Source organism: Pelodiscus sinensis, chromosome 17 (assembly GCF_052426305.1).
Source record: "Pelodiscus sinensis isolate ZL-2025 chromosome 17, ASM5242630v1, whole genome shotgun sequence".
NCBI classification, from domain to species: domain Eukaryota; kingdom Metazoa; phylum Chordata; order Testudines; family Trionychidae; genus Pelodiscus; species Pelodiscus sinensis.
The window spans coordinates 34,372,711-34,398,976 of record NC_143068.1 but is presented as its reverse complement, the minus strand read 5'-3'; the positions used below and the strand labels follow the sequence as shown (position 1 = coordinate 34,398,976).

The 26,266-nt window shown below is 49.9% G+C and overlaps 2 protein-coding genes across 3 annotated transcripts in view; both read right to left on the bottom strand.

The window, feature by feature from the left end:
- Positions 1-16,520, bottom strand: part of TM9SF4 (transmembrane 9 superfamily member 4) — a 31,695-nt gene extending 15,175 nt beyond the window's left edge. The window contains exons 1-4 of the mRNA XM_075900836.2: positions 16,363-16,520; positions 3,867-3,977; positions 1,040-1,139; positions 182-350 (exon numbers count right to left, since the gene is read on the bottom strand). Of these exons, the coding sequence (XP_075756951.1) occupies positions 182-350; positions 1,040-1,139; positions 3,867-3,977; positions 16,363-16,383 (401 nt within the window). The 5' untranslated portion in view covers positions 16,384-16,520. The remainder of the gene's footprint in view (positions 1-181; positions 351-1,039; positions 1,140-3,866; positions 3,978-16,362) is intronic.
- A 779-nt stretch (positions 16,521-17,299) lies between these two features.
- The window catches only part of HCK (HCK proto-oncogene, Src family tyrosine kinase), a 37,180-nt gene continuing 28,213 nt past the window's right edge, over positions 17,300-26,266 (bottom strand). For both annotated transcript variants that reach the window (XM_075900845.2, XM_075900844.2), the window contains exons 12-14: positions 22,544-22,697; positions 22,089-22,220; positions 17,300-18,923 (exon numbers count right to left, since the gene is read on the bottom strand). In XM_075900845.2, the coding sequence (XP_075756960.1) occupies positions 18,721-18,923; positions 22,089-22,220; positions 22,544-22,697 (489 nt within the window). In that variant the 3' untranslated portion in view covers positions 17,300-18,720. The remainder of the gene's footprint in view (positions 18,924-22,088; positions 22,221-22,543; positions 22,698-26,266) is intronic.

Here is a 26,266-nt window from a genome sequence, read left to right as displayed (position 1 = left end):
AGCAACAGCGGGGCAGGCTTTTGCTACATTTCCAAGCGGAAGTGCCCTTATCGACTAATTGAATAGTCGATGGAAATTCCATCAACTATTCGATTAGTTGATTAATCTAATTTTAACATCCCTACAGCACAGCCAAGCCAACCCCCATCCCGGCTACTCCGAAATTCTGGTGGCAACTCACAGATGGATATAGTAATCCTCCTGGATCCGCTCAGCAATCAGCTTGCTCTGTTCCACTGTCAAGACGACTGGCTTGTTGGGCAAGTCACATAGAACCTCACATTTCTTCTCGATGTTCATGAACACCTGGAATGGAGTGTTTACTATCCGGTCCCCTCGCAGAACCTCACCTAAGAAACAGACAATTGGAGGGTGAGACACCCCATTATCAAGCAACAATGATTCTGCCGCAGGGTTTCTAGCACACTCCATATCATGGAGTGAGTAAAAGCTGGACAACAGAGCCTTAAGGAAGCTGCAGAGGCTGTAGCACATGCTGACTGTACAGAAAGACGTGGGAAAGGACAATTTGAAGCAAAGATCTTGTGTGAAGCACCAAGTACATTGATAGAACTACAGAAATAGTAGCTCTCCAAAGTACTGCTTCCCCATCACTTCTTGGCTAACTGGGAATTCCCGCTTCATAGAACCCCATGGCTGGCAGAGCCCTCAGGAGTCAGAGTCCAACCCCCTGCCCAAAGCAGGACCAACCCAACTAAACTATCCCAGCCAGGGCTTGGTCAAGCCGGGACTTAAACACCTCTGGGGATGGCGATTCCACCACTTGCTGCTGCTTCCGATCAGCTTGCAAGAAGAGCATGGGACACTGGAGAAAACCTCCCCGCTGATGACACAAGCCATCACAGGCTACTTTCGCAATCATTTCGCCATGCGCTCATTGGAGCCGCTCCCACCCATGCCATGCACGTACTGCTGTGTTCCAAGGACAGGTGCTGCTATTGCTCAGCCAAGGACACAGCACAGGCCAAACCAGCACCACACATACCTACGAGGGGCACGCTGGGGGGTGGGAACCTACCCAGATTCTCAGCCTTGTACGTTATCTTCTTGGGCTGGCAGAAGGGCAGTGAGTAGTACTCGTATGGCAGCTGGGTACGCGAACTGGTGAGCTTCACCGCCTGAAGAGAGAAGCAGCTGTTATCCTCCCCTCTGCAACCTGCTGAACACTCAGACCACTGCCAATTCGCCCTACAGCAGCTAGAAGTTGAAGTCTCATTCAGGAGACTAATTTCAAAGGGGAAAAAAACCTGTAAACTTGGCTCCCCACCTAGACCATCTGAACGGCCCTCTCCATCCTCACCCACCAAAACCACAGGCAACCCTCTTGCCACCCACAGTACCTCAGTAACTGCCATCGGTAGCCTGCCACCTCCGCCAGGCTTCATGGGGCCATTCTCTACAGCACAAGAGCTCTCACAGCGAGCCCGGCTCCAGCAAAGTTAACTAGGGCGCTGGAATGCCAGAAGGGAGTTCTGTGTCGCGCTCAGGTTTTACCATGTCACTGTCTCCACCACCCGATACCTTAGGTCCATGTCTTTATCTGCAGCCCTGATCCAGGAAAGGGGACATGGGAGTTGCCATAAAGTCCAAATTTCTTCCCCTCTGCAGCCTATTCATAGTTCTATGTGCCACACCTGCTGTAGCAGCCCCATCTTTAAGTAGCAGGGAGATGCCTGAAGCAGACGTGGCCAATACAGCTGGAGCATCACTCCCCTGTAACTAGGGATGTAAAATTTCAATGAACTGGCTAATTGAATAGTCGGTGCAATTTGCATCGACTATTCGATTAGTCGATAAGGGCGCCTCTGCCTTTGAAGTGTAGCAACAGCCCCAGGGCTGCTGCTACACTTCAAAGGCGAAAGTGCTGCAGGGAGCCCGGGGTCAGCTGGGGACTCTGAGTCCCCAGTGGTGCTGCCGCCGCTTTGAAACACCACAGATAGCCGGACGTCAGGCTCCATGTGGCGTTTCAAAGCAGCAGCACCACATGGAACATGAAGTCAGCAGAGGAGTCCCCAGCTGGCCCCGGGCTGCACATGGCATTCCAAAGCCATAGCGCAGCGTGGAGCCCAGGGTCTGGTCCCAGGCTCCACACGGCGCTGCCTCTTTGAAGCACCCCTCTTCTTTCCTCCCCCCTTGCTGTCTCTTTCTGATAAAGGCAGCGGGGGGTGGAGGGGGAGAGCGACTAGTCAACTATCCGATAAGCATTTGCTTATGGGAGAGTCAATTAGTCGTTCACATCCCTACCTGTAGCTACAGTCCCCTCGAACCTCTCCCGTGCCTGTTTTTTGAAGCACATGAACAGGTCACAAGTTTGTGAAAACGGTTTGGTGTTATTGTTGTCGCCACCTTTGGAAAGTTCTTAGGCCAGCTCTGCACAACTGCTCTACCTGGCAGGGCACTCCCTGTGTGGAAGAAGCTCATCCAAGCAAAGCTGCACTTTTGTGGGAATACCTGCATCTGCAGTCGGGGCTTTTACTCCCAGCTCTGGTCAGAGATCGCTCTCTGTGCACCCAACCAACACAGCTCTGCTGACAAAAGTTTGTAGTCTAGATTGGCCCTGGTCACATCTCAGTCCTACATGAAGTGTCAAGCAGAAGTTGTTTCTGAAGATAACCGATCGTGACAAAACTGAATATTGCTGGAGGGTACCCACGAAGATGTAGGGCACCATTGAGGTGCAAAGATTCAATAGAAAAGACACAGCTGTTCTGGCAAACTGGAGCTGTTTAGAACGGAAGCCAATCTCACTTACTGCCAACATACAGGAAGATTTGCCAACCGGTCTCATTGCTGGAGGACACGTGGCTTTTGAAATTCCTTTTGAGAGTTACTGTTCTAATCCAATACCTCCTATGGCTACTTTGTGATTTTACTGTACTCCAAGGCTCGTTTTGTTTGCTTAAAAATAGCTTCCGTCAGGGGGTTTGTAGCCAGAAAGCAAGTTGCCATGTGCTTAGTGCCGGACTAGCCAATTCCAGCATTTCCACAGACATCTACTTTCCTGGCTGCCCAGTCAGAAATTAAGCCTACAGCTTTAGAATAAAGAGACAGCTTTAAGTATGCTAATGTCTGGAGACAAAGTCTACGCGCGTGCGCGCACGCACTCCCCCCGCCCCCCCAAGCAGGACAGAAGCTGTTCCAGAGTCAGGTGTAAATGATAATGAATGGCTTGTGGCAGCCTTTGCCATCTCCATGGCGTATTCTAGAGGATGACGACAGGGCATACGATGGATTTCAGTTTATTCCTGTTTTGGGGAGACAGCTCATGGGAACTGACTTGAGCTAATGACTTTCTATCCTTGGCTTTATCTGATCGCCTGCAGGACAATGTCACTTCTTGCTTTGCCGGGGCCCCCAAGTACTGCCCGGCTGACAATTGCATTCAGTTACGTCATGCATGTATCACTCACAGTACTGGAAACAGAGACCTTCTGGTTACTTTCATTTTGTAACCAGTGCTGCTAGGAAACCTCTTGTGCCAAGCTGAGAGAGGCCTATAGGGATTCTGGTGCAGCTGTTTGCCAAGTTCAAAGATATACTTCAGAGAAGAAATGGGTGGCCAAAAAGAGAACCAAACAATAAAGTTGGGACTTTGAGGGAGGAGGAGAAGGATGGTCTGGTCCGGAAGGCCCTTTTATTGACAGGTTATAAAAACACTGAATTTTAGAGGCAGGATCCTAATGATTGATGTTGATAGCCCCTCTTGGCTACCATGCTATAAACATGCTAGAAGCCTTCCTCCAGCCAGGTCACAAGTTTGTGAAAACGGTTTGGTGTTATTGTTGTCGCCACCTTTGGAAAGTTCTTAGGCCAGCTCTTTTGTGTTCTTGTGACATGCATCCTACCTTGATTTCTACGGGGTCCTTCTGGTGGAAGTTGATAGGAGCTACGCCTGGTACATAGAAGGAGCTTGTTTCATGAAAGAGTGTGAGCAGCAGCAAACACATCAGCCTTTCCTGCAAAGGAAGAGAGAGATCACAGCTGCACTGCCTGGAGGGCACGCATCAGAGCAAGACCCAACGAGAGAGATGACATGGTGGATGAGAAATTCTCCACTCAGCTAACGACATTTATAGAGGCTGCATGGTCTAGCAATTCAAGTACAACTGGCTCGGCAGATGTGGGTTCTGTTCTGGACTTGGTGACTCTCGGCAAGTCATTTCCCACTTCCGCTTCTCCATCTTTAAAATGGGATAATATTTGCCTGCTTACCTCACACGTGTGTGGTGAAACTCAGTTAATATTTGCTAAGCACATCAAAGTTTTTAGGTGGAATATCCTACTGATCAGAACCGCAAAGTGTTGCAGATCTAGGGAAACAAGAGCTTGGAAGCAGCTGTAATATTCACCATGACTCTCCTATTTTCACATACAATACACATTATCCTTCAACCTGGTAACTCCCGGTTTCACTCCAGAGCAGGTATTCGCTTAACTCAAGCTAGAGATCTGTGTATGGGCAGGGCCAGGTTTGGGGCAACACTAACATTGCACCACAAGCGAACAGTGCACTGAAAACAAACCCTTAGTCAATACGTTCCCGTGAAGTTTCCCCCTGGAAGCAGCAAAGTCCAGTGTCCCCATGTCGCTAGGCAGCAGCCATGGGGCTGGGGGCCTTGGTGAAAGGAAGTACGGGAGAGAACAGGGAAGGAGCTGAGAAAACAGAAGAGAGGGAACAGACTGACCAGATGACGCAGGGCTGGAGGAGGAAGAGGGAAGGAAGCTGCGCTGGTGACAGAGCTTAGCTGCTTGGTCAGCAGCATGTGGGAGCAGCGTGAAGGCTCCACATTCCTGCTTCTGAGGATGGAGCCCCCGGCAGAGGTATGTACTGCCTCTCTCCAACAAAGGCTGCATTGGCAGGCTCAGGGACCTAACATAAATCAGGCCTGTGTGGCCAGAGGCAACAGACACTATGCAGAGCAGTCAGGAGTAGATGCTGACCTCTGGAGATTCACACCTGCCCACCAACCACTACCCAACACAGCCTCACAACAAGGAGGGCGAGCGAGACACCTGTCCCAACCCGAGGCTATGACAAAGCACTACAGTATCTGTTGGCACACACTCGGTAAGGCCCACGCTGACCCCTTCCCCGAGCTCTCGTTGAACAACAAACCTCAGCTCAGCTTCCTCCTGAGACAAGCTACTCAGATGCGTTTCGCCTACAGAGCCCCTCTGTACTAGACCCTATTTTGCCTCTGCCTTCCGTAACCTCAGAGCCAAGACACCCCACCTGGGATGGTTGACAGCACGAGTCCGCAGAAAGGAAGTTGACCAGCGATGCACAGCCAAGCACTGGATACCTGTTACAATATCCAATAAATCCAGAGGTGCTCTCTGATTTCCCACAGTCATTCAACACAAAATTACAGCTTTACTACTAGTCACCAAGTCCAATAATCTGACAGAGAATAGGCGCTTTAAACATAAGCCTCTGCACAAATCCTAGTTTGAGCCCATTAAGAGGAAAAAGGTCTTCCAGGTGGAGAACACATTAAGAGGAGAAACCATCCTTGCTCTGCATCACACACCTTCCCCACAGCTGCCGGCTTCCTGCCACAGCCACTGCACTGTCAGAAACATCCCCTGCACGTTTCAAAACAGTAAGGCACAATACGTGTCCTGAGGAACTTACAATACAATTGGCTAAAATGATGGGCTCGGGAAACGAGCAGACCTATACGCTTCGTAAGAAGGATTTGAAGAAGTATCGTGTCTTCAGTGGACGTTGGACAGAAGACGATGGTTGCGGTGCAAGAGCCGGCCAGCAAGGTGGTGTGAAACTGAGGTGCAGATACAGAAAATCGCACGGACAGAGGATTGGGAGGAGGGAACAAAAGCAAAGATACAGAGCAAGCAGAGATGAGATTGTGCAAAGACTTGAAGGTGAAATCAAGCAGACAGAGGAGGAGGAGGATAGGTAGGGTTTGCGGGAACTCCCCAATTTAAATTCTTGGCATAGCTGTCTGATGTGCAACACCATGCAACACGCACAATGGAAGGCGTTAATGCTGGTTTCAGAACCTTCGCTTTCACATTTGTAGGTTTGCTTCCTTCCTTCTTTCAAGACAAAAAAAGAAACTTTTGCTGCAGCAATATGGATGTGTGCCAAACAGTCTGCACAACTCCATGGCCTAGCCCAGCAGTTCCTGCACACAGGAAGCTCCTTTAGGTTGCTACAGGAGCCGAAGGAGTTAAAAGGTTGAAGGACTGTGTCCTGCAAAAAATGAAAAATTCTGCACAAATTTTAAAATTCTGCATATTTTGCCAAAACACCACCCTATAATCACTCTGGTTTCAATCATTTTGGTAATTTATTTAAACTAGGATACAGTGGATGGAGAATGGGTGTAGGGAGCATTGGAGGAAATCCCCAAGCCCCCTTGCCTAGAGCAATGTAACTAAGTTTGACCGTTTATTTCTAGTTATTAGTCAACAAATCTATGCAGCCAGCTGCTCAGTGTTACCTCGCAGGCAAATAAAGAGCAAGTCAGGGCTGGGAACCAGCTCACAATTTACTCTGGCAAATAAACATCTCCAGAAAGCGACTGGATAGGATTTTTTTTTTAAGTCCAAAAATTCAGACCAGTTCTGATCACTTACAATCATCCATTTACAAGGCCACACTACTTCGGGCCGTGTAAAGGAACCTTAACAAATCTGCATGACATTCTGATCGATACAACCACGTGGAACAACGGGTCAATGGAACCGTGGTCACCACCAACACAGTCAATCACTCTAGTGATGGAAAACCCCACCGATGTACGGGGGAGCTGCACCACGTGGCAGCAAGTGGTACCAGGGAATTACACAAGTTCAGATCCCACCTGAAAACCTTTAGGCACATGGGAATCATAACGGACTAAGTTTAAATTAGGGACGTTACATTTAGTCTAAGCAACTAGCTGATTAGTCGCTAAGCAGGGGAGCTGCAGTGGGGTCAGCTCCCAGCCCCAGGAGCTAACCCTGCTGCGGCTCTGCCTTTTAGAAGTATGAAGAGCTGGCAGGCTCTTCATACGTTAACAAGGTTGAAGTGCAGTGGGGGACCCAGTGCAAGCTGGGAATCAGCAGTCCTGGCTCGCATTGTGTCTCCCGTGCTTTGCACCGGGTTCTTAATACATTTAAAAAGCAGAAGCGCAGTGTCCTGGGACTGGGCACAAACCAGGAATCAGCTGATTTATACCTCATGCCCAGTCCCTGCTACCCCCTGCCTCCTGCAGAGACAGCGCTAGGGGGGAACTGGCTTTTAAGCTGTCTCTCCCCTCCACACTCACCCCTTCCGGCTGCTTCTAGCAAGGGTGGGGGGAGCCACTAGTTGAGGGACTAGCTGACTATCCAATAACCTTATGCTGATCAGATAGTCGACTAGTCGCTTATATCTCGTTTAAATATTTAGTTACTCACACAAAAATGACTAAGCTGTAAACAAGAGAGAAACCAAATAGCGGGAGCAGCATTATTCACGCTGAAGTTGGATAACAAGACAGGAACTACTGTGATAAACCCACCCAAAGGGCAGATACAGCACAATCTGGAGGAGAGGAAATCATGGAAAAAGCAGCAGCGCTTTCTTTCAAGCAAGTCTACTTCTAGCCGCACAGGAATTCTATGCTTTTCGGCAGGCCTGGAAGTTAAATCTCATGGAGATAGACCAGAGAGAACTCCCTGATTTGCTGTGAGGCTTAAGTGAATCCTTCCCCACCAGGAATTCCTGATACCTCACAACACACAAACCCCCCCCCCCCCAATATTATAATCATACCACCAAACAAACACCACTCCTCTGTGTATGAAACAGCACTGATAAGCAGCAGGGTCAGTCACAGCCTAACTCTCCCCTAGAACTTCGGAGTGGTAGCCGAGTTAGTCTGTACAGCATAAACTTAAAAAACAACAAGTAGCATTTTAAAGACTAATAAAACATGTAAATGGTCTCATGAGCTTTCCTGGGCCAACTCCCCTAGAAGCTCCTTCTACACAGATAATCACCACCAGACTTAACACAAGCAAACAACTGCAGCAGGAAGTTTCACTGACTAAGCCAATCTGTAAAGTCATTAACAAGAGCCACCAGTTCCCCTGTGCATCTGTTAGCAATTTCCAAGACAGACACTTGCTTATAGCTATGCCCCTCCCCAACTGTGTCGTGGCCAGACAGGAGCTTACTGGATGTTTTTATTGTATTCTTACAAGTGCACCCACACAATGTGTGAGCATTCACAGCCACTGAAGATGCTAGTACAAGAGTCTGAGTTCCACAGAACAAATGCACTGCAAGCTCTTCTCCATGCCAGTTTGCCCACGTGCCTCAAAACTCATCTGGAGGGACTGACTCTAGGGGAGTGAGGAAGCCAATCTCAAAGCTCGGTCAGATTAGGGAAGTAAATGGCTTACAAGTTCCGGTTAACTGGTACCGGCAGCTCCCTGTCCACCTCCGGCAGGGGGCTGCTCCAGCCTTGCAGAGGCCGCTGCAGGCAGGGGCTGCTCCGAACAGAGCAGTCCCTGTTTGTGGTGGGCCCACCTGGCCCCTCCACTGCAGGTTACACACTGGCTCCCTGGGGGTGGGGGTGGAGCTGGCAGGGGCATCCTAGGGAGGCTTCGCTGCAGGCTTTGAGGTATAAAGTTTGTCAGCTTTATCCTGCAGAGCTCGCAGTGCACGTAACTGTTAGGGGGTTGAGTGGTTACATTTTTAAACGACTTTTTACAACCCTAATTCAGATCAAAGGCCTCTCTGCCAAGACTGCCAACAAGCAGAGCAGCCCGCAGGACAGGCCCTGTGAGTTATCCCTGGGGACGGCACCAAGGTCAGGACTTTATTTCACCCAGGCTACCCTTAGATGGCGGGGACATTAATTGTGTCAGACACTGGCCAGGGCTTGCTCTGGGACTTCCTTGTGACCACAGTTTCCATGTTCACTTGCAAACCCGGTGGCAATAGCACAGGTACTCAGAGGGTGGAAACGGAGAGGTGGGGGTGCCGAACCAGCAATGGTTGGGAAAGGTCTGGCCTTGCTGCTAGGGCGGTGCCAGGCCCTTTTTAACTGGCAGACTGCCGGATTGGGAAGAAAAAGCCAGCGAAAGAGAAACAAGAAACCCATCTAGTGCATCCCAGAGCTTTTAAGGCAGCCTTGCTAGATAGTCTTGGCAACTGTGCAAACAAGCTCATCTTTATTACCCGTCTGACCAGCTTTCACATGCATTCAGTGGAGCTACGGAAAGCCCTTGGCAAGGAGACAGATGCACATTCACGCTGGTTTCAGATGGCCCCTTTACACTTGGAGAGCTGTTAACAGCCCCCTCTGCTCTCACCTCCACACAACACAAAGGACTGGTCTATACCAGAATAGCTCCCAAGGCACAGCTGCAGGGCTGCTAGTGCCAGTGCGCTCTGATGATGGGCCTAATCACTCCACCTCCCAGAGTTGCAGCAGCTCCATCAGCAGAAGCTCCCCTCCCACCAACATAGCCCCATCCACACTGACACTTAGGTCAGTGTAACCTACATCACCAAGGAGGGGGCCTTTTCCAGACCTCTGAGCACCCTCAGTTCTACTCAAGTGCTCCAATGTACAAGCCCTGCGGCCTCAGCCTTCCGACGGGACAAAGGAACAACTCCGCAGCGAACCAAGTAGTACAGATGCCTTAAGCAAAAGGAATGAAAATTCCAGTTCTTCTGTGCAAAGAATCTTGAAAACACTCCCCCCTCCGTGGTATTTGCTGGCCCCCCCACTTACACAACACCTCACACAGCAGTGCCCTACCACTTATAGCCACAAAGCATCTATAAGCCCACGTACGCTAGCCCAACCTGTCTGAGTTTCCTTCCACGAAAGAACATTACCAGATAGAGGGAAAAAAGTACTGCCCCGAGTGACACCTCAAGCAAGTCACATGATCTCTCATGGGCTTCTTTTGCCACATACGTGGTACTTGAGTATAGCCTTCTTGGGTCCTGGAGCTCTTCGCCAGCATTAATTTGTTATACCTCACAAACCAACCTGCAGATGTAGGCTGGTTTGTGAGGTGTAACAAATTAATGCTGGCAAAGAGCTCCAGGACCCAAGAAGGCTATACTCATCTAGTTTTATCACTGCAATTTGCACTAATATTTGATGCTCAAATACAATGCCCCTTTAAAGCTGGCATTAAGTGTTTGGGTTAAGTCCACGTTTCTGCTAAGTGCATTACCAAAAACAGTCCTACCCTCAATACTGCCATTACTGACAACAATTCAACCTTTTCAGATTGTGGGCCACCTGGTGTGATGGACACTTCTCTCCCTCTCTGAACTGGGTCAGCTAAAATGCTTGGTTCTGTGACAAAATGGTATTAAGAGTATATGGTAGACTAGGGACGAGAAGGTTTAACCAGTTAAGGTTAACCAGTGAGGGCTGGAAAGTGTAGTTGATTAACCAATTAACCGATAAGCAAAAGCTTATAGTTAATGCTACAGACATCATGCATTTCCCTCCCCGCCCCTTGCCAGTACATTTTTAGCAAGCTGGCCAACAGCCAGCCCGGCTCAGTCCTGGCTGTGATGTCCGGGACCTACCCCCGCTGCAGCTCTGTATTTAAAGTGTACTGGCAGCCCGGCTCAGTTCTGGCTTGCACCGGTGCTGCTGCCACCAAGCGCTGCTGCCTCTGTATCAGAGGCAACATCACAGGGCGACAGGCAGCCAGTCCGCAAGGGGAACTGGTTTTTAAACTGGCTCCCCTCGCAGACCAGCACTCACCTGGAACCCTGCGTTGCTGCCTCTGATACAGAGGCAGCAGCACAGAGTGGCAGGGGCTCCTTGGGAGTGAGGCCTGAGCACACTGGCTGCCGGTCCCACCCCCGGGGTCTATAGAATAGTCGACTAACCAATAAGAATTCATGAAGTTATTCGACAATTCAATTAACCGATATTTAACATCCCTAGGCTGGAGCAGCTCCCTACCTGCTGCGAGCAGGAGGCTACTCCAGCCCTGCGGGGGGCCCACCACAAGGCAGGGCTGCTCCGGTGTCCCTGATGGTGCAACCTCTGTCCAAAGCAGGCCCGGGCTCCCTACAGGCAGCTGCTCCGAGCAGGACACCAGATCAGCCCCTGCCTGTGGCAGAAGGCTGCTCCAGCCCAGGCCCACCACTGGCTCCCACCTTAATCAGTTAACCAGTTAAACAATGTTTCCCAATTACACAATCCCAATCAAACGGGATTTTACATCCCTATAGGAGACATGAAAATAGTTTTGCTTTGTGGTAGGTATAGTTAGTTGGCTCAATCCTCACACATCCCGTTTTATTGCTGGTCTGTTTATTTCCTCTTTGTGGGGACAGCACTTTAGCTAGCAAATGCTTTTGGGCAGGGACCAACTTATATTAATTTTGCACAACACCCAATAAAATGGGACCTTAATCTGATTGGAACCTCAGGAAGCTAGTCATACAGCTAATAATTACAAAAATTCCACATTGCTGTTGCCTACAAGTTATGCTGCGGATTTGTTTTCCGGTGTATTTATTACCACCTCCAATGTTAGTATCAGCCACAAATGTGATTATTATTGAAGTGATGTTAAAGCCGACCAGAAAAACAAAAAGACGCAACAGACACAAAGCAGCAAAGACAAAGAGGGGCTTTAAAAAAAGATACCCTGGTCAAAAACCACTCTAGAAACGTAGGTGTGAGAGAGAGACAGAGACACAGATTCCAATGTTGTCAGTGGTAGTGCTTGTAGACACAGCATCAATGTTTTTACCACTGCGCCCTCTAGATCTACGCTGAGCAAAGTCAAACAGACACCCCTGTGGTAAGAATCACAGGGGCCTTGCTTACATTAGCTCTGCAATTGTTCATACCAACTATAGAAATCTACTGGTAGCGGTGAAACAGCAAGAGGTTTATTTATTTTTAAAGTGCAGAAAAAAAGGCCTAACCAAGATCTCAGACTGGATTACAAAAAGCAGGAACAAAAAACAGGACTATGTAGCGCTTTAAAGACTAACAAAATGGTTTATTAGGTGATGAGCTTTCGTGGGCCAGACCTTTCGTGGGGAGGGAAGAAATGATGACAAAGTGTAAAGTTTGTCCTGATTAGGAAAAGTGATTAGTTTAGGCTGAGGTAGGCTTGGCAAGCCAATTAATTGAGCAGTCATGTGTTAACTCACTGCCTATTATTTAACCAGAGTCAAACACTGTCAAATGTTCCAACACGAATGCCCTGATGCAGGCAGCAACCTATCCTAGAATACCAGAACTGGAACGGACCTCAAGAGGTCATCAAGTCCAGTCCCCTGCCCTCACTACAGGACCAAGCACCACCTAGATCATGCCTGACAGATGTCTATCCAACCTGCTCTTATATATCTCCAGTGATGAAGATTCTACAACCCCCGTAGGCAATTTATTCCAACTGAAACTTCCCCTGTCACAATTTAAGCCCTTTGCTTCTTGTCCCATCATCAGAGTCCAAGGAGAACAATTTTTCTCCCTCCTCCTCGTAACACCCTTTTAGGCATTTGAAACCTGCTATCATGTCCCCTCTCAGTCTTCTCTTTTCCAAAGTAAACAAACCCAATTCTTTCAGTCTTCCTCCACAAGTCATATTTTCTAGACCTTTAATCCTTTTTGGTGCTCTTCTCTGGAGCTTCTCCAATTTCTCCACATGCTAACTGAAACAGGGAGCCGAGAACTGGACACAATACTCCAATCGAGACGTAATCAGCACAGAGTAGAGCAGAAGAATTACTTCTCATATCTGGCTCACAACACTCCTGTTAATGCATCCCAGCATCATGTTTGGTTTTGTTGCAACAGTGTCACGCTGTTGACTCATATTTAGCTCCTGGTCCACTATGACCCCTAGATCTCTTTCTGTAGTATCCTCCCTAGACAGTCTCTTCCCTTCTGTATGTATGAAACTGATTGTTCCTTCCTCTACCTCTGATTGCTCCATGATCACAGAATCATAGAATACTAGGACTGGAAGGGACCTCGAGAGGTCATTGAGTCCAGTTCCCTGCCCTCACAGCAAGACCAAATACTGTCTAGACCAGTGGTCCCCAACAATTTGGAGCTGCCGGGCGCCAGGGGGTGGGGCCGTTTGCCCATCAGGCGACAGAGGGCGGGGACACTCGCACACCCAGGAGTGGGGCCGCGCATATGCCACACCCCATGAGCCACGTGCCTGGGGCCAGCAACCCCATGCGCCGCGTAGCCAAAGGCGGGGCCGCCCATTCGCAGCAAGTCTGGGGCTGGCGCCCTCCAGAGCCGTGCGCCCAGGGCCAGCATCCCCCCATAGCTGCGTGCCCAGAGCTGGCACCCCCTATAGCTGTGCACCCGGGGGTGGGAGGACAATTCACCATGCGCCCCGGGCCGGTGCCCCCCATAGCCACGTGCCCGGGGGTGGGGCGGCCAATCTGCCATATGCCTGGGGCCAGGGCGGCCAATCTATCATGCACCCAGGACCGGCGCTCCCCATGTGCCGCACACCCAGGGGCGGGGCGGCCAATTCGCCGCATACCCGGGCCTGGCGCTCTCCATGCGCCATGAGCCCGGGGCTGGTGCTGCGTATGCACAATGCGCCTGGGGCCAGCACCGTGCATGCGCCATGCGCCCAGGTTGGGGGTGGCCCCGAGCACTTGGCGGGTGCACACAAATGTGCACCCACGGGCACCATGTTGGGGACCACTGGTCTAGACCATCCCTGATAGATATTTATCTCACCTACTCTTAAGTATCTCCACAGATGGAGATTCCGCAACCTCCCTGGGCAATTTATTCCAGTGTTTCACCACCCTGACAGTTAGGAACTTTTTCCTAATGTCCAACCTAAACCTCCCTTGCTGCAGTTTAAGCCCATTGCTGCTTGTTCTATCCTCAGAGGACAAGTGAACAAGTTTTCTCCCTCCTCCTAATGACACCCTTTTAGATACCTGAAAACTGCTCTCATGTCCCCCCTCAGTCTTCTCTTTTCTAAACTAAATAAACCCAATTCCTTCAGCCTTCCCTCATAGCTCATGTTCTCTAGACCTTTAATCATTCTCATTGCTCTTCTCTGGATCCTCTCCAATTTCTCCACATCTTTCTTGAAATGTGGTGCCCAGAACTGGACACAATACTCCAATTGAGGCCTAACCAGCACAGAGTAGAGCACAAGAATAACTTCTCCTGTCTTGCTCACAACACACCTGTTAATGCATCCCAGAATCATGTTTGCTTTCTTTGCAACAGCATCGCACTGCTGACTCATATTCAACTTGTGGTCCACTATAACCCTAGATCCCTTTCTGCTGTACTCCTTCCCAGACAGTCGCTTCCCATTCTGTGTGTGTGAAACTGATTGTTCCTTCCTAAGTGGGGCACTTTGAATTTGTCTTTATTAAACTTCATACTATTTACCTCAGACCATTTCTCCAATTTGTCCAGATCATTTTGAATTACCCTATCCTCCAGATTAGTCGCAACCCCTCCCAGCTTAGTATCATCTGCAAACTTAATAAGCGTACGTTCTATACCAATATCTAAATTGTTGATGAAGATATTGAACAGAGCCCGTCCCAAAACAGACCCCTGCAGAACCCCATTGGTTATGCCTTTCCAGCAGGATGGTGAACCATTACTAACTACTCTCTGAGTACGGTTATCCAGCCAGTTATGCACCCACCTTATAGTAGTCCCATACCTTCACTTTTTAAGGACTTCAGTTCACTGTTTTGCAACTCTGAGTTAAAATAACTTCATTAACTACTTTTTTTTTGTAATTAGGCATAAGTATTTAACTAAGACTAAGCCTTTTGGAGCTCTTCAAATTTTTGTTTTAATGTTCTGATAATTTAGTGATTTAAAATATTTGACTGCTTTTGACAATAGCTGAATATTATTTTTGAATCAAATATCCAACCTTAGGCTGGGCTCTGCTAACACACCAACTTGGCTGATCTGAAACAACCACTGTTCCTACTCAAGTAACCACTTTGTCCCATTTCACAGCTCTGTGATTCTACTAGACTCAGGACACTCCTGAGCTTAGAGGGCTACATCAAATATTGCTACCCACTCACGCTTAATGCATGGCATGCTTTCCCGAGACAATGTTTGGCCTGTGCAGAGTTTGTATCTGCACAGGGCTAAAAGTCAGGGAAGGGCGTTTATTTCACGCAGTTCAAAGGAAGCAGAATTCAAGGGAGAACACTTATTTCAGGCTAGAGCAGAGGTCTCCAACCTTTTTAAGCACAAGATCACTTTTTTAAATTTAAATGCAATCCAGGACCAACCTCACACCCAAACATCCTTGCCCCCCCACCTTGTGCCTCTCTAGGGCCTCACCCCTGCTCACTCCATCCTCCTTCCCTCATCCTTTCTCCAATACATCAGGCAGGGGCAGAGGGTTGGGGTGCAGACTCTGGTCTTGAGTTAAGGGATCTGGAGTATGAGAGGGGCTCTGAGCTGAGCCTGGAGAGGGGTTGGAGTGCAGGAGAGGGTTCAGGCTCTGTAAGGGAGTTTGGGTGTAGGGGGGCTCAGGGCTAGGGCAGGGGCTTGAGGTGCAGGAGGGAGGGGGTTTATGACTGAGGCAGGGGTTCAGGATGCAGGCTCCAGCTGGCCAGTGCCTACTACAGATGGCTCCTGGGTGTTGGTGCTGTGGGGCTAAGGCCGGCTTACCCCTGCCCTGACCCTGCACCCCTCTCAAAAAACTCCAACAGACTCCCTCCATCCCAAAACCCTTCTGTGGAGATAGACTACAGGGTGGGAAGAGGGCACCCTGACATTGGCACCCCCTCCTCTCCCCTGCCCAGCAAGCATGTGTGTGTATGCGGGGGGAGAGGGGGGTAAGCTCCAAGGCAAAAGGTGCACATCAGTGGGGGGAAGGGCAATTGAAGCGCAGCACTTGTCAGCCTCTTGGCCAAGCCAGTGAGGATCGCCGGTCCGAGGCGCCCCGATCTCCCAGTCGATCCCGATGGACTGGCTGGCGACCCCTAGGCTAGAGCCTCTGGGTCTCTGGGATACTCTGGGGACAAATCCCACAGACGCCCCGGTTCACGCCCCTCTGGCAAGAGGCTGTCGGGGGCCGGTGAAGCTGCGACTCCCAGCAAGCGGCGGGGTCACGCTGCAGGATGAAGCCAACGCCTGAACCGAACCGAACCGAGCCGGGCCGGGCCCCCCCCCCAGATCGCCCCCAGCACCCCCCGGCTCAGCGCAACCCCCCCCCCAGAGACTCACCCCGACGCCCGCCCCCCGCCCAGACGGGGAGGGCCCGGGGGCCGCGGCGGGCCCGGCTCCGGAGCCAGAGGCCGGGCCAAGCCCCGGGGCGGGGGAGGGGGTCGGGCCCCGGGAGGGGCTGTGCCCGGGCCGCTCCACTCACCATCGCCCCCGATGCCGCCATCTTGGATCCACGTGTCGGGCCAGACGTAGGCGGAAGTAGCTCGCGATTGGCCGGGGAAGTTTATCACCATGGAGACGGCGACGGGCGGGGGACGCCGGTTCCGGGCAGCGGGGCTCTGGGCCGACCCCGCGGGGCGGAGCGAGCGAGGCCGGGCCGGGCCACGCACAGGCAGAGCCCCCGGCGCGCCGCGCCCCCTCGCCGCCGGGCCCGGCGCCCAGCACAGCACTGCCGGCAGCGCCATCTTTACTCAGGGCCGCGGGGTCAGGCGCGGGCACAGAGCGCGCTCGGCGCCATCTTGACTCAGGGCAGCACGTGGGGGGCGGGGCACGTTCGGAGCCATCTTTACTGAGGGCAGCAGCTCAGCCTCAGGCGTGGTGGGGGCGGTCCTAGGAGCCATCTTTACTGAGGGCAGCAAGGCTCCTTTTCTCAAGAGGGAGCCGATTTTTCCTGCTTCGGCGCCATCTTTACTGAGGGCAGCAGCTCAGCCTCAGGCGTGGTGGGGGCGGTCCTAGGAGCCATCTTTACTGAGGGCAGCAAGGCTCCTTTTCTCAAGAGGGAGCCCATTTTTCCTGTTTCGGCGCCATCTTTACTAAGGGCAGAATGGGGCAGGTGTGAAATACTCCTATCTGGGGCGATGGATCGTTTACTCTGGACCCTAACGACGGCGATCGGTCGCAGCTGTCATCCTGGCTGATGGCTGCCCCCTCCCCCTCCGCTGAACAGGCTGGGGTATCCCCAGCAGAGGGCACAGGCAAGACTGGATACCTTTGCTGAGATAAAAATGAGAAAGAAACCAAGCCCTAAGGCCTCTTCCTCTAGCGGGGTGAGAAGAGTACGGGCCCATAGCTAGAAACAGGTAATTCTAGGGCCTGCCTAGCTCCTGAATACACAATGCAAGAGAAAGCCACAAACAATGCAAGACATTTTCACATTTATTGACTGAAAATCAAAGCTGAGATAGAAGTACAGCATCCATTGTGTCCCTCCTGTTATTATTGGCTGGGAAAGTCACACAACTATCTCAGAAATTCACTAGGAAAAAGAGAGAGAGATTTAAATCTGTCCACAATCTTTATCCTTCCTCCTGTCATCTCTCCATCCCTTCTCCCAAATAATCTATCTTTAAATACTAAATTAAAAATACAAAAACAAAAACACCACACAACCCCCAAAATAAATGTGCAAGAAATGCAGGTTCCTTAGTGGAAATGCAAGTTATTACAATTTGCAGTTTACTACCCTCCCCTACCCAGCGAAAAGAAATTGGATGGAATCAGTGACATCAATTACCTTCTCTTCAGATTTCCAGTGTCACCCACTACACACTGCAAGATGCTTGAGAATTGATCAGTCTCTAGCATCCTGTTCTTAATATAGTTTCTAGATAACACCCCCATAATTCTCAGACAGCTGTAAAGGCGCCGCTATAAAAACCCACAGAAACAGCTCAAGAAAAAGGAATTGAAAAAAAATCAAAGTGACAAATGCTGGTGTCATCACTCAGCAACTCAAGGGGGAAAAACAATCAGGCCAATGTCTGTTATTTGTTGACACCATTTACATGAGAGTCATTTTACATGTCTTGTGAAGAGATAAGGTTCCTGCTTCAAGGCACTTGATATCTAGTTCAGTTCAATACAATACACTTGTCAATAGCTCATCCACAAGAAGAGGCAGAAGAATCATCCATGTTCAGATCCAGGCAGGAAACAATCAAGAGAAATGGGCTTGAAAGAGGCTTTACATGAAACCTTTTATCCATAGGTTCTGAAGCCCTTTACAAACCACTTTACAAGTGACCACTTCTGGGGTGAAATCCAGCAGCTGTTTAACAATATACCCCTTCAGCACGTGGCAATTGGAGCTGCATAAAGCAAACAAGTGCCATGGGATCTTTAGGGCCAAGACCACAGTTTTATATCCCATTGGAAAGATGGCAACTTCTGTCTCAAAGCACCTCCTTGCACTACACTAGGGCAATAGTTCTGTCTGGATTTAAAGTGAAGGAAGCCACCCGCTGTTGCCTTTCTGCAGCAATGGATTTTCCATGGCAGTCGCACACTTGCGTGCTAACAAGCCTAATGGTGTTTCGCTTATTCGGCAAGTTCACAACCCAGGGAGGCTGAAAGGTAATGTGACTGCATTCTGCCTCCAACTCAACTTGAGCCAGTGTCAGGGAATCTTTGGTATCGAAGAAGAGGCTGATGGAAGTGGACAGTATGTATTAAAGGAAAATGAAGGAAGGGATGGAACTGAAGAACAGACTGTGTGTATATATTACAGGTACTAAAGCAGACACAACTTAGGTTCTCCATTCTTGTCATTGGATTTTCTACATTAAGGCTGATGCTGGTACTGGCTCTCCGTTGCAGTATAGAAATCCTCCAGAACACTCTGTGTGTATTCAAAGGTAGGACGATCTTCTGGTTTGTTCTTCCAACATTTCAACATGATATCATACAGCTCTTCCGGGCAGTTATCTGTGCGTGGCATTCGATACCCACGCTCCAGGGCACGGATCACTTCCGGGTTAGACATCCCTATAACACATCAACAGGCAGAAGGAAAACAGAGTATGACAAGTGTTTTCATTTTGATTTTTAACAACTCATTTAGGGACTGTGATCTCTTGACATAGAGGGACAGGAGGAAACACAGGAAGAGGGATAGGATGAGCCCTTATATCACCACATGCAAAACAATGGAGTCATCAGACAATGGTATTTAAAGCTGTATTGACATAATCTCTCTTAAGTTGAGATAAAAAATGATTATTTACAAAGTCCAGTTCTGCAAAACACTCCAAAATAACGGCCATGTTCTTCAGGTAATAGGCGGAAGGTTCAAAACCAACCCAAGGAAGCATTTCTGCACACAACGCGCAGTCTGCCTGAGTAACTCTTGCCAGAAGATGAAACAGGGTTCAAAGAGAATTAGAAAAGTTGAATGGAGCATCAGTGGTCCTCAATGGCTATTGGCCACGGATAATGATCTAGTCTGTTTGCCGGAAGCTGGGAATGGACAAAAATGGATGGATAACTTGAGAATTGGTCATTCCCTGTGGAGCACCTGGCACTGGCCACAGAGGGCAGACAGGACAGTGGGCTAGATGGACCTTTGGTCTGACCCGGCCTGGCCGCTCTGATGTGAAAGGACAATTTGAGAAGTCGTATTGGCCCTTTCCCCAACAATCCCTAGACCAGGGCTACTCAATTTTGGAAGTCCTGGAGGCCACAGTGATGCTCTCAGCACATGCCGAGGGCCGCAACTTAAGTGTGGTTGCATATACATGCAAATCTATATGCAAATATATGCAAATAGCTTCTTTTACACTGACGGACATGAATACAAAGATTAAGGCAAGACTACACAACACACAGGCCCCAATTAAGTCAGTTCTGCTGATATGAATAAAATGCAATAGTTACCCAATTTCCACCCATATGACAGCAATTTTAATGAGCAATGACAGTCCAGGAATTTAACTACTAAAATGCATCTCAACAGAAGACAATTCTATTGATGACTTTTTTGTTTTGGCTCCCACCCGTGGGCCCTGTGTAAACCCAAACTGCATTGCGGGCTGCAAACAAACAGGCCACGGGCCACATACGGCTCGTGGGCCACATGTTGAGTAGCCCCGCCCTAGGATACAGTCCCTACGTGAATAAATCATGGACAGATCACCTTGCTTGGGCAGAATCATTTCTTATCTCTCAGAGGTGTCACGCCCCCCCATGCTTTATGGAAATTGACTTATGAATATGCATAACTCGAATACACTATGCAAAATGCATCATGTAACATATCAATTTCAAACTAACAATCTGCCGAATCCGTATATCCTATTTTCATGCAAGGATCATTCTTGTATGTGGAAAACTTAAAAAACAATAAATAATCCTGCAGCACCTTAGAGACTAACAAACAATGTAGCTGGAATCATGAGTTTTTGTGGGCACAACCCACATCTAAGTCCATTCATCAGAAGCAGTGGATTATGCCCACGAAAGCTCATGATACCAGCTACATTTCTTGTTCGTGTCTCTGAGCTACAAGATGATTTGTTGTTGTTGAAGTTTTTCCAGTTGCTGACTAACTCGGCTCCCCTCTGAAACTCTTGAATGTGAAGTTAGACATACAAAGTATGAATCTGGTTTTAATTCTAAATGCACCAATGAGTGCTATTAGTGTTACTTAAGGAACTTAATGACTCAGTACTCAAACCAACGACCCGTGAATGATCTTGTGAGTCCTGTAAGCCCAAACTGTGGTTGGTCCTAGAAAGACACGTAACCATGCCACCTAGTACTGGAATCCATCTTGAGTCTAGTATTTTTCCATAGGGATGGTGAGACTGAGAAAAGGGTTCCTGCCCTGGGGGAAGGGGGAGTCTATTTAAGGAATGGAAAGCAATCAGGTCTTTGACTTCAACTGACCTTTGAAACTGCATCACCCACCCACAGAGGATACACACATAGAAAACCTGACAACAGCTGTAGACCCAGGCCCAGAGTAAAGATCAATGGGGAGTTGAAGCATATTACCCGAGATAAGATCAACTGTTTAGCGTATGAATTTGCATATAACAAATTTCTTAGCATATTAGACCTAGCTGGAGTTTGTTTATTTTAATTTAGTAACTTGCTTTGATTGGTCTGTTTTCATTGTAATCACTTAAATCCAACTTTTTATACTCAATACAAACACTTTTATTTATTATCAAGTGCAGTGTAAATAATGGTTACTGTGGAGGGGAGGGGGCGAATCCACCGGGCATCTCTCTTTTTCATGGATAAAGGGAGCAAACATCTTCATGAGTATTTTCGGTGTAAAACTTTTACACAGGGTAAAATGGATTTATTTGGGGTTTTGGTCCCTTTTGGGGGTTGATTTCCTGGGTGCTGAGTCCTCAGAGCTGAGCCCTTCTGAAGCTGAACTGGTTCAGGGTCTGTGCCACTTTGCTGGGGGGCAGTTACCCCAACTCTGTGCCTTGGCTGGAGGAGACCAGAGCAGGACAGGGTGGTGGGGAGCCCCAGAGGGCAGGAAGGCTGGTATCAGTGGCTGGATCAGTGCACTAAGGGACAACCCCAAGGGGATTTCTGTGATCCAACCAGTTACAAGAGGTACCAGAGAGACAGATTAGTATAAATGGAAAGAGTTGCTGATTCTGCCACCAGATCTTTATTAGCCCTCCTAAAACATCTGGGGGTGCTTTCCAGCACCACACAAATATGCTCATTCAAACTGAGAAGGAAGAGGCAATGGGATTTGGTGGACCGAGCGCAGGCTCAGAGTCAAGAACTTGTGAGTTCTGATGCCAGCTCTACCAGCAATGATGCACTCAAGCCCATATACAGGCAAACGCTCTCACTCGATTGACACATTGGAGGTTTGGGCAAAAAGAAATCTGATGAGGCTCAACAAGGCCAAGTGCAGAGTCCTGTACTTGGGAGGGAAGAATCCCAGGCATTGTTACAGGCTGGGGCCCGACTAGCTAAGTAGCAGTTCTGCAGGAAAGGACCTGGGGGTTCCAGCAGACGAGAAGATGGATTTGAGTCTACAGGGCGCCCTGGTAGCCAAGAAGGCTAATGGCTCACAGTTTTCAATGCACCCTCCCTTCCCTGGTCCCTTGCTAACTTCACCTAGAAGTAGATTATATGGACAAGCCAAGAATAGCCTCTGGAGACAGCTCAACCTCCCACCTGGGTACGGGGTCCGCCCATAGGTAACGATCTCCATCAGGAGGATTCCAAAGGACCAGACGTCGGATTTGATGGTGAAAGATCCAAAATTGATCGCTTCTGGCGCAGTCCACTTAATGGGAAACTTGGCACCTGGCAAGGAGATTGAAACTGTCAAGTGTAATTCACAAGCCAAGGGGCCGGAAGTGAGGCACATAACAAGAGAAGTCACTAACAGCGGGACGCACGGAGATGCAAGGTCAGCAGCCCCCCTGCTCAACAGACCCAACTTCCACATGTTTGACATGCAGATCACGCCACCTCAAATTCCCGGGTACGTGAGTGTAGGTGGGCCTAAGGGAGACCAAGTTACACCATCTCAGGTCCCCTCTGACCATGGCTGGCCACGTGCATTTTGTCATGCCAACTAGGGCATGCAGGCTGCATTCGTATGTTTCACCCTGGCAGCTCTTTACCTTCCCGGGCGGTGTACTCGTTATCCTCAATGATCCTGGCCAGTCCGAAATCGGCGATCTTGCACACCAGGGTGGCGGAGACCAGGATATTGGCAGCTCTCAAGTCCCTGTGGATGTAGTTTCTCTGCTCGATGAATGCCATTCCTTCTGCAATCTGTAGAAAGGGGGATACACCACGCACACAAGTTTCAGCGTTGGAGAGCCAGAACAATCAAGCCCTTCGTGGGCCCCAGGAAAGAAGTTAACTCACTGTTCACAAGCCCCCGGCAATCAGAGTGCTCAGGGAACCCCCTCTCTCGGGGGGGGGAGGGAGGAGTGACAGATTAAAATCCCTATTCCCTAAGGAAAGGGCTGTTCATCATGCTTCCAGACAGGCAAAGACCAGGATTCTGGGGGACATGCAGCCCTCCACAGAGGCTGGGCCAACACATGGCTTATGCATCACATGAAGCCACAGTGGGGAAATGGCAGAGGACAGTGGCGGATGAGTTGATACATCAGAACAAGCCTCTGCACATTTCCATGAACTAGAAGCTGGGATTTTACCTCTTCACCGACAGTCATACACATGGACTCACGCAAACACACTCCTCTTGTGTTGCTAGTGCACACACCCAAGCTAGTGAACACACATGAGCACAACTAAATCTGCTGCCACAGGCCCTGAACGTTACTATCTAGGCCAGTAATGGGCAGCCACGAATAGCGAGTGGGCCACATGAGAGGCCCTCCTTCATGTCAGTGGGCCGCTGCAGCCCGCGGCTCACTGGGGTTCCACCTGCAGCCCCGTGGACCCCCATCTGCCCCTGTGCCTCTCACACACTGTGGCAACAGAGCCCCAACTTAACTGCTCCTCCAGCACTTTTGGAGCATGCAAAGTGCCTGATTCACACTCCATCCCTGCTCTGCCACCTCCCTTCCAGAGCTTGAAAAGTCACGAAAGAGCTGGGAGGGGGAGGAGCAGGAAGTGTGGGGCTCCGGTGTACCAGTGCAGGAGAGGCACATGGGGGAGGGCAGCAGCCGGGGATGTGTGCAGGCCGCAGATGGAGCTCCAGTGGGATGCACCACTGATCTAGAATAAACTAGGCTCCAATGTTCCCTCTAATTTTTTCTGTCCAGGTGCAGAATAAATTTTGTTCTGTGCACTGAGGCAAATGCAGATGTGCACCACCAGTATACACACACACTGGCAGCCCTGGGCACTCTACTAAATCAGATGGGCAGCCTTTGACTCTCTCCTGGGTGGCCGCCCAAGTGCTCAGTTTACAGGAATCGCTGCTAGGTTCATGTCTGGTTTTAAGCCGCCTCAGCGAGAATCTTTTCCCAGGTTTCACTGTAACGGTGCCCGTGGCACCATCTCCACTGACCCTCCTGCCCCAGCAGGGCCAGAAGAATGAAGAAATTCCCTAGGGAGACATTACGCTGCGAGAGCATACAGCTCTCCTATTAGGATGGAGAAACTCCATAGAACTGAGAGCAGCTCTCCAAGAACCTAAACATATGACGATCACAGCTCTCCCCAGACACCTCTCTCCTGGACATCCAGGGATGTGGCACCCATGCTATTTCATTAGAAGGCGGGAATTTTAATTCTGACATTCCCACGGTAGCACTGCATATCACAACTCAACACTCCCTTATTATCTGACTACACTCAGCAGTGGAGGAGCCCACTAGAGGGCACCCGCGACCAATGCCACAAAGCACGCCCCAAAAGGCACTCGTCAGCAGTGGGAGGGAGAAGGTGACAAGGAATAGGACAGCATGGACATGGAGCTGGAAGGAAAAGGGCCCATGAGGGGCGGGGGAGTATACATCCTGCACTTGCTTACTCCTGTGGAGAGTCGGGCCCAGAGAATCTGGCAGCCTAAGTCTTCACATACGTGCAGCTGAGCTGTCCATGCAAAACCACAAGCGTCACAAACTCAAGAGAGTCATTTCACACCCCGGGTCCTATTTGCACCCTCGTTTACTGAATGTGCAAACGTGAGCTCACACAGCTGCCTATGCGCTGTTTGCATACGGAACTCCTCTCTCTGGGAACGCGGATGGAAAGAGGCAGGTGCAACAGTGGTTCCGAACCCTGGTGGGCCAATACTCCCTGTATGGCCCTGAGGATGTAGCACCGGCTGCAGCTGTGTGCTGACTGGGCCGCAGACTGAGAACCAGCAAGCTGGGCCTTTTGCAAAGTCTCCGAGCCAGAAAAGCAGCATGCACAAGAGCGTATCTAACTTGCACAAGGCTGTCCCCAAGGCAGCATGAGCCTGTGGCTACGGCATTCAAGAGTTCAGCGTTCAATTTCCAGCTTCGTCATCAGCTTGGGCACATTGCGTCACGTTTCTGCCTCTACCACCCTCAGTTTGAGGGTAAGTTCTCCAGGGCCAAGACAACCGGTCTGCACTAGAAAATTAGGTCAGTTTCACTATGCCAGCCAGAGGTGTGAAAAATCCACCCTCTGCCCCATGCATGTAAACTGACCTACATCCACCTGAGCAGAGCGCCAGGTCAATGGAAGAATTCTTCCCTCCACCGAGCTACTGCCTGTCAGGGAGTTGGGCTCCCGACGCTGACAGGAAACCCTCTCCCATCAGCACAGCGAGTGCCACGCTGAAGGTGTGACACTGTGGTGTTGTAAGTGTAGAGAAACCGATAACGGGAGGCTAGTCTGCAGGCTACTTTGGCTTTGCTGACATCTTTGCAGCAGAGCTTCCGAGTGGAGGCATCAAGCATACTGACCGGAGGTTTTAGAGGTCACCAAATGAAATGAATAGGCAGCAGGTTTAAAACAAACAAAAGGAAGTTTTTCTTCACACAACGCACAGTCAACCTGTGGAACTCCCTGCCAGAGGATGTTGTGAAGGCCAGGACTTTAACAGGGTTCAAAAATGAACTAGATACATTCATGGAGGTTCGGTCCATCCATGGCTATTAGCCAGGATGGGCAGGGATAGTGTCCCTCGCCTCTGTTTGTCAGAGGCTGGAAATGGGTGGCTGGGGAGGGATCACTGGATGATTCCCTGTTCTGTTCCCTCCCTCTGGGGCACCCGGCATTGGCAGGACTCTGGGCTAGATGGACCTTTGGTCTGACCTAGTATGCCCACTCTTTTCTTCTCCCAGCGTACACCACCACCTCCCTGAAGCCCATAAGCTGTGTTGCTAGAACCACCCTCTTCCAGCTGCGCTGGAGAAGGAATGTGACTTTCACAGCTATGCTGGCCAACCTTAATAGCGTAACCTTGGCCTGTGCGTACTGCTGTGCCCTACAGCCCTAGGACTTTCCCTGGGGTTTCCAGCGGCCATTGAAAGATAAACACCACCACCACATTTGGATGCACAAGCAGATTACTGCCCACGCAAATGAGATGCACAACTGCACATCCAACTTATCTAAACATCTCACACTGAAAGTGGAACTTGACGAGCTATTTTCAGGAAGTGTTCTGCAAACTCCTGTGAAACTTTATAGTCCCCTTGGCCTTATCTGCAACCCGCTTTCCCCTCTGCTAGGAAGCTACTTGGAGACAGGGCTTCATCTAACACACTCATGCCAGGCACAAAAGTTCCTCGCCTCTTCCCAGAAGCCCCGCCCAAGACAACACCAGTCTGGTGTTTAAAGCAGTGTCCTAACATGAAATAGGTCAGAGCCAGGGGGAGGGGAAGGAAGACAGAGGGGGGAGGAGAAATGGAAGGAGAGAGTGGTCGGTGGCTCAAAGCAGGCCATTT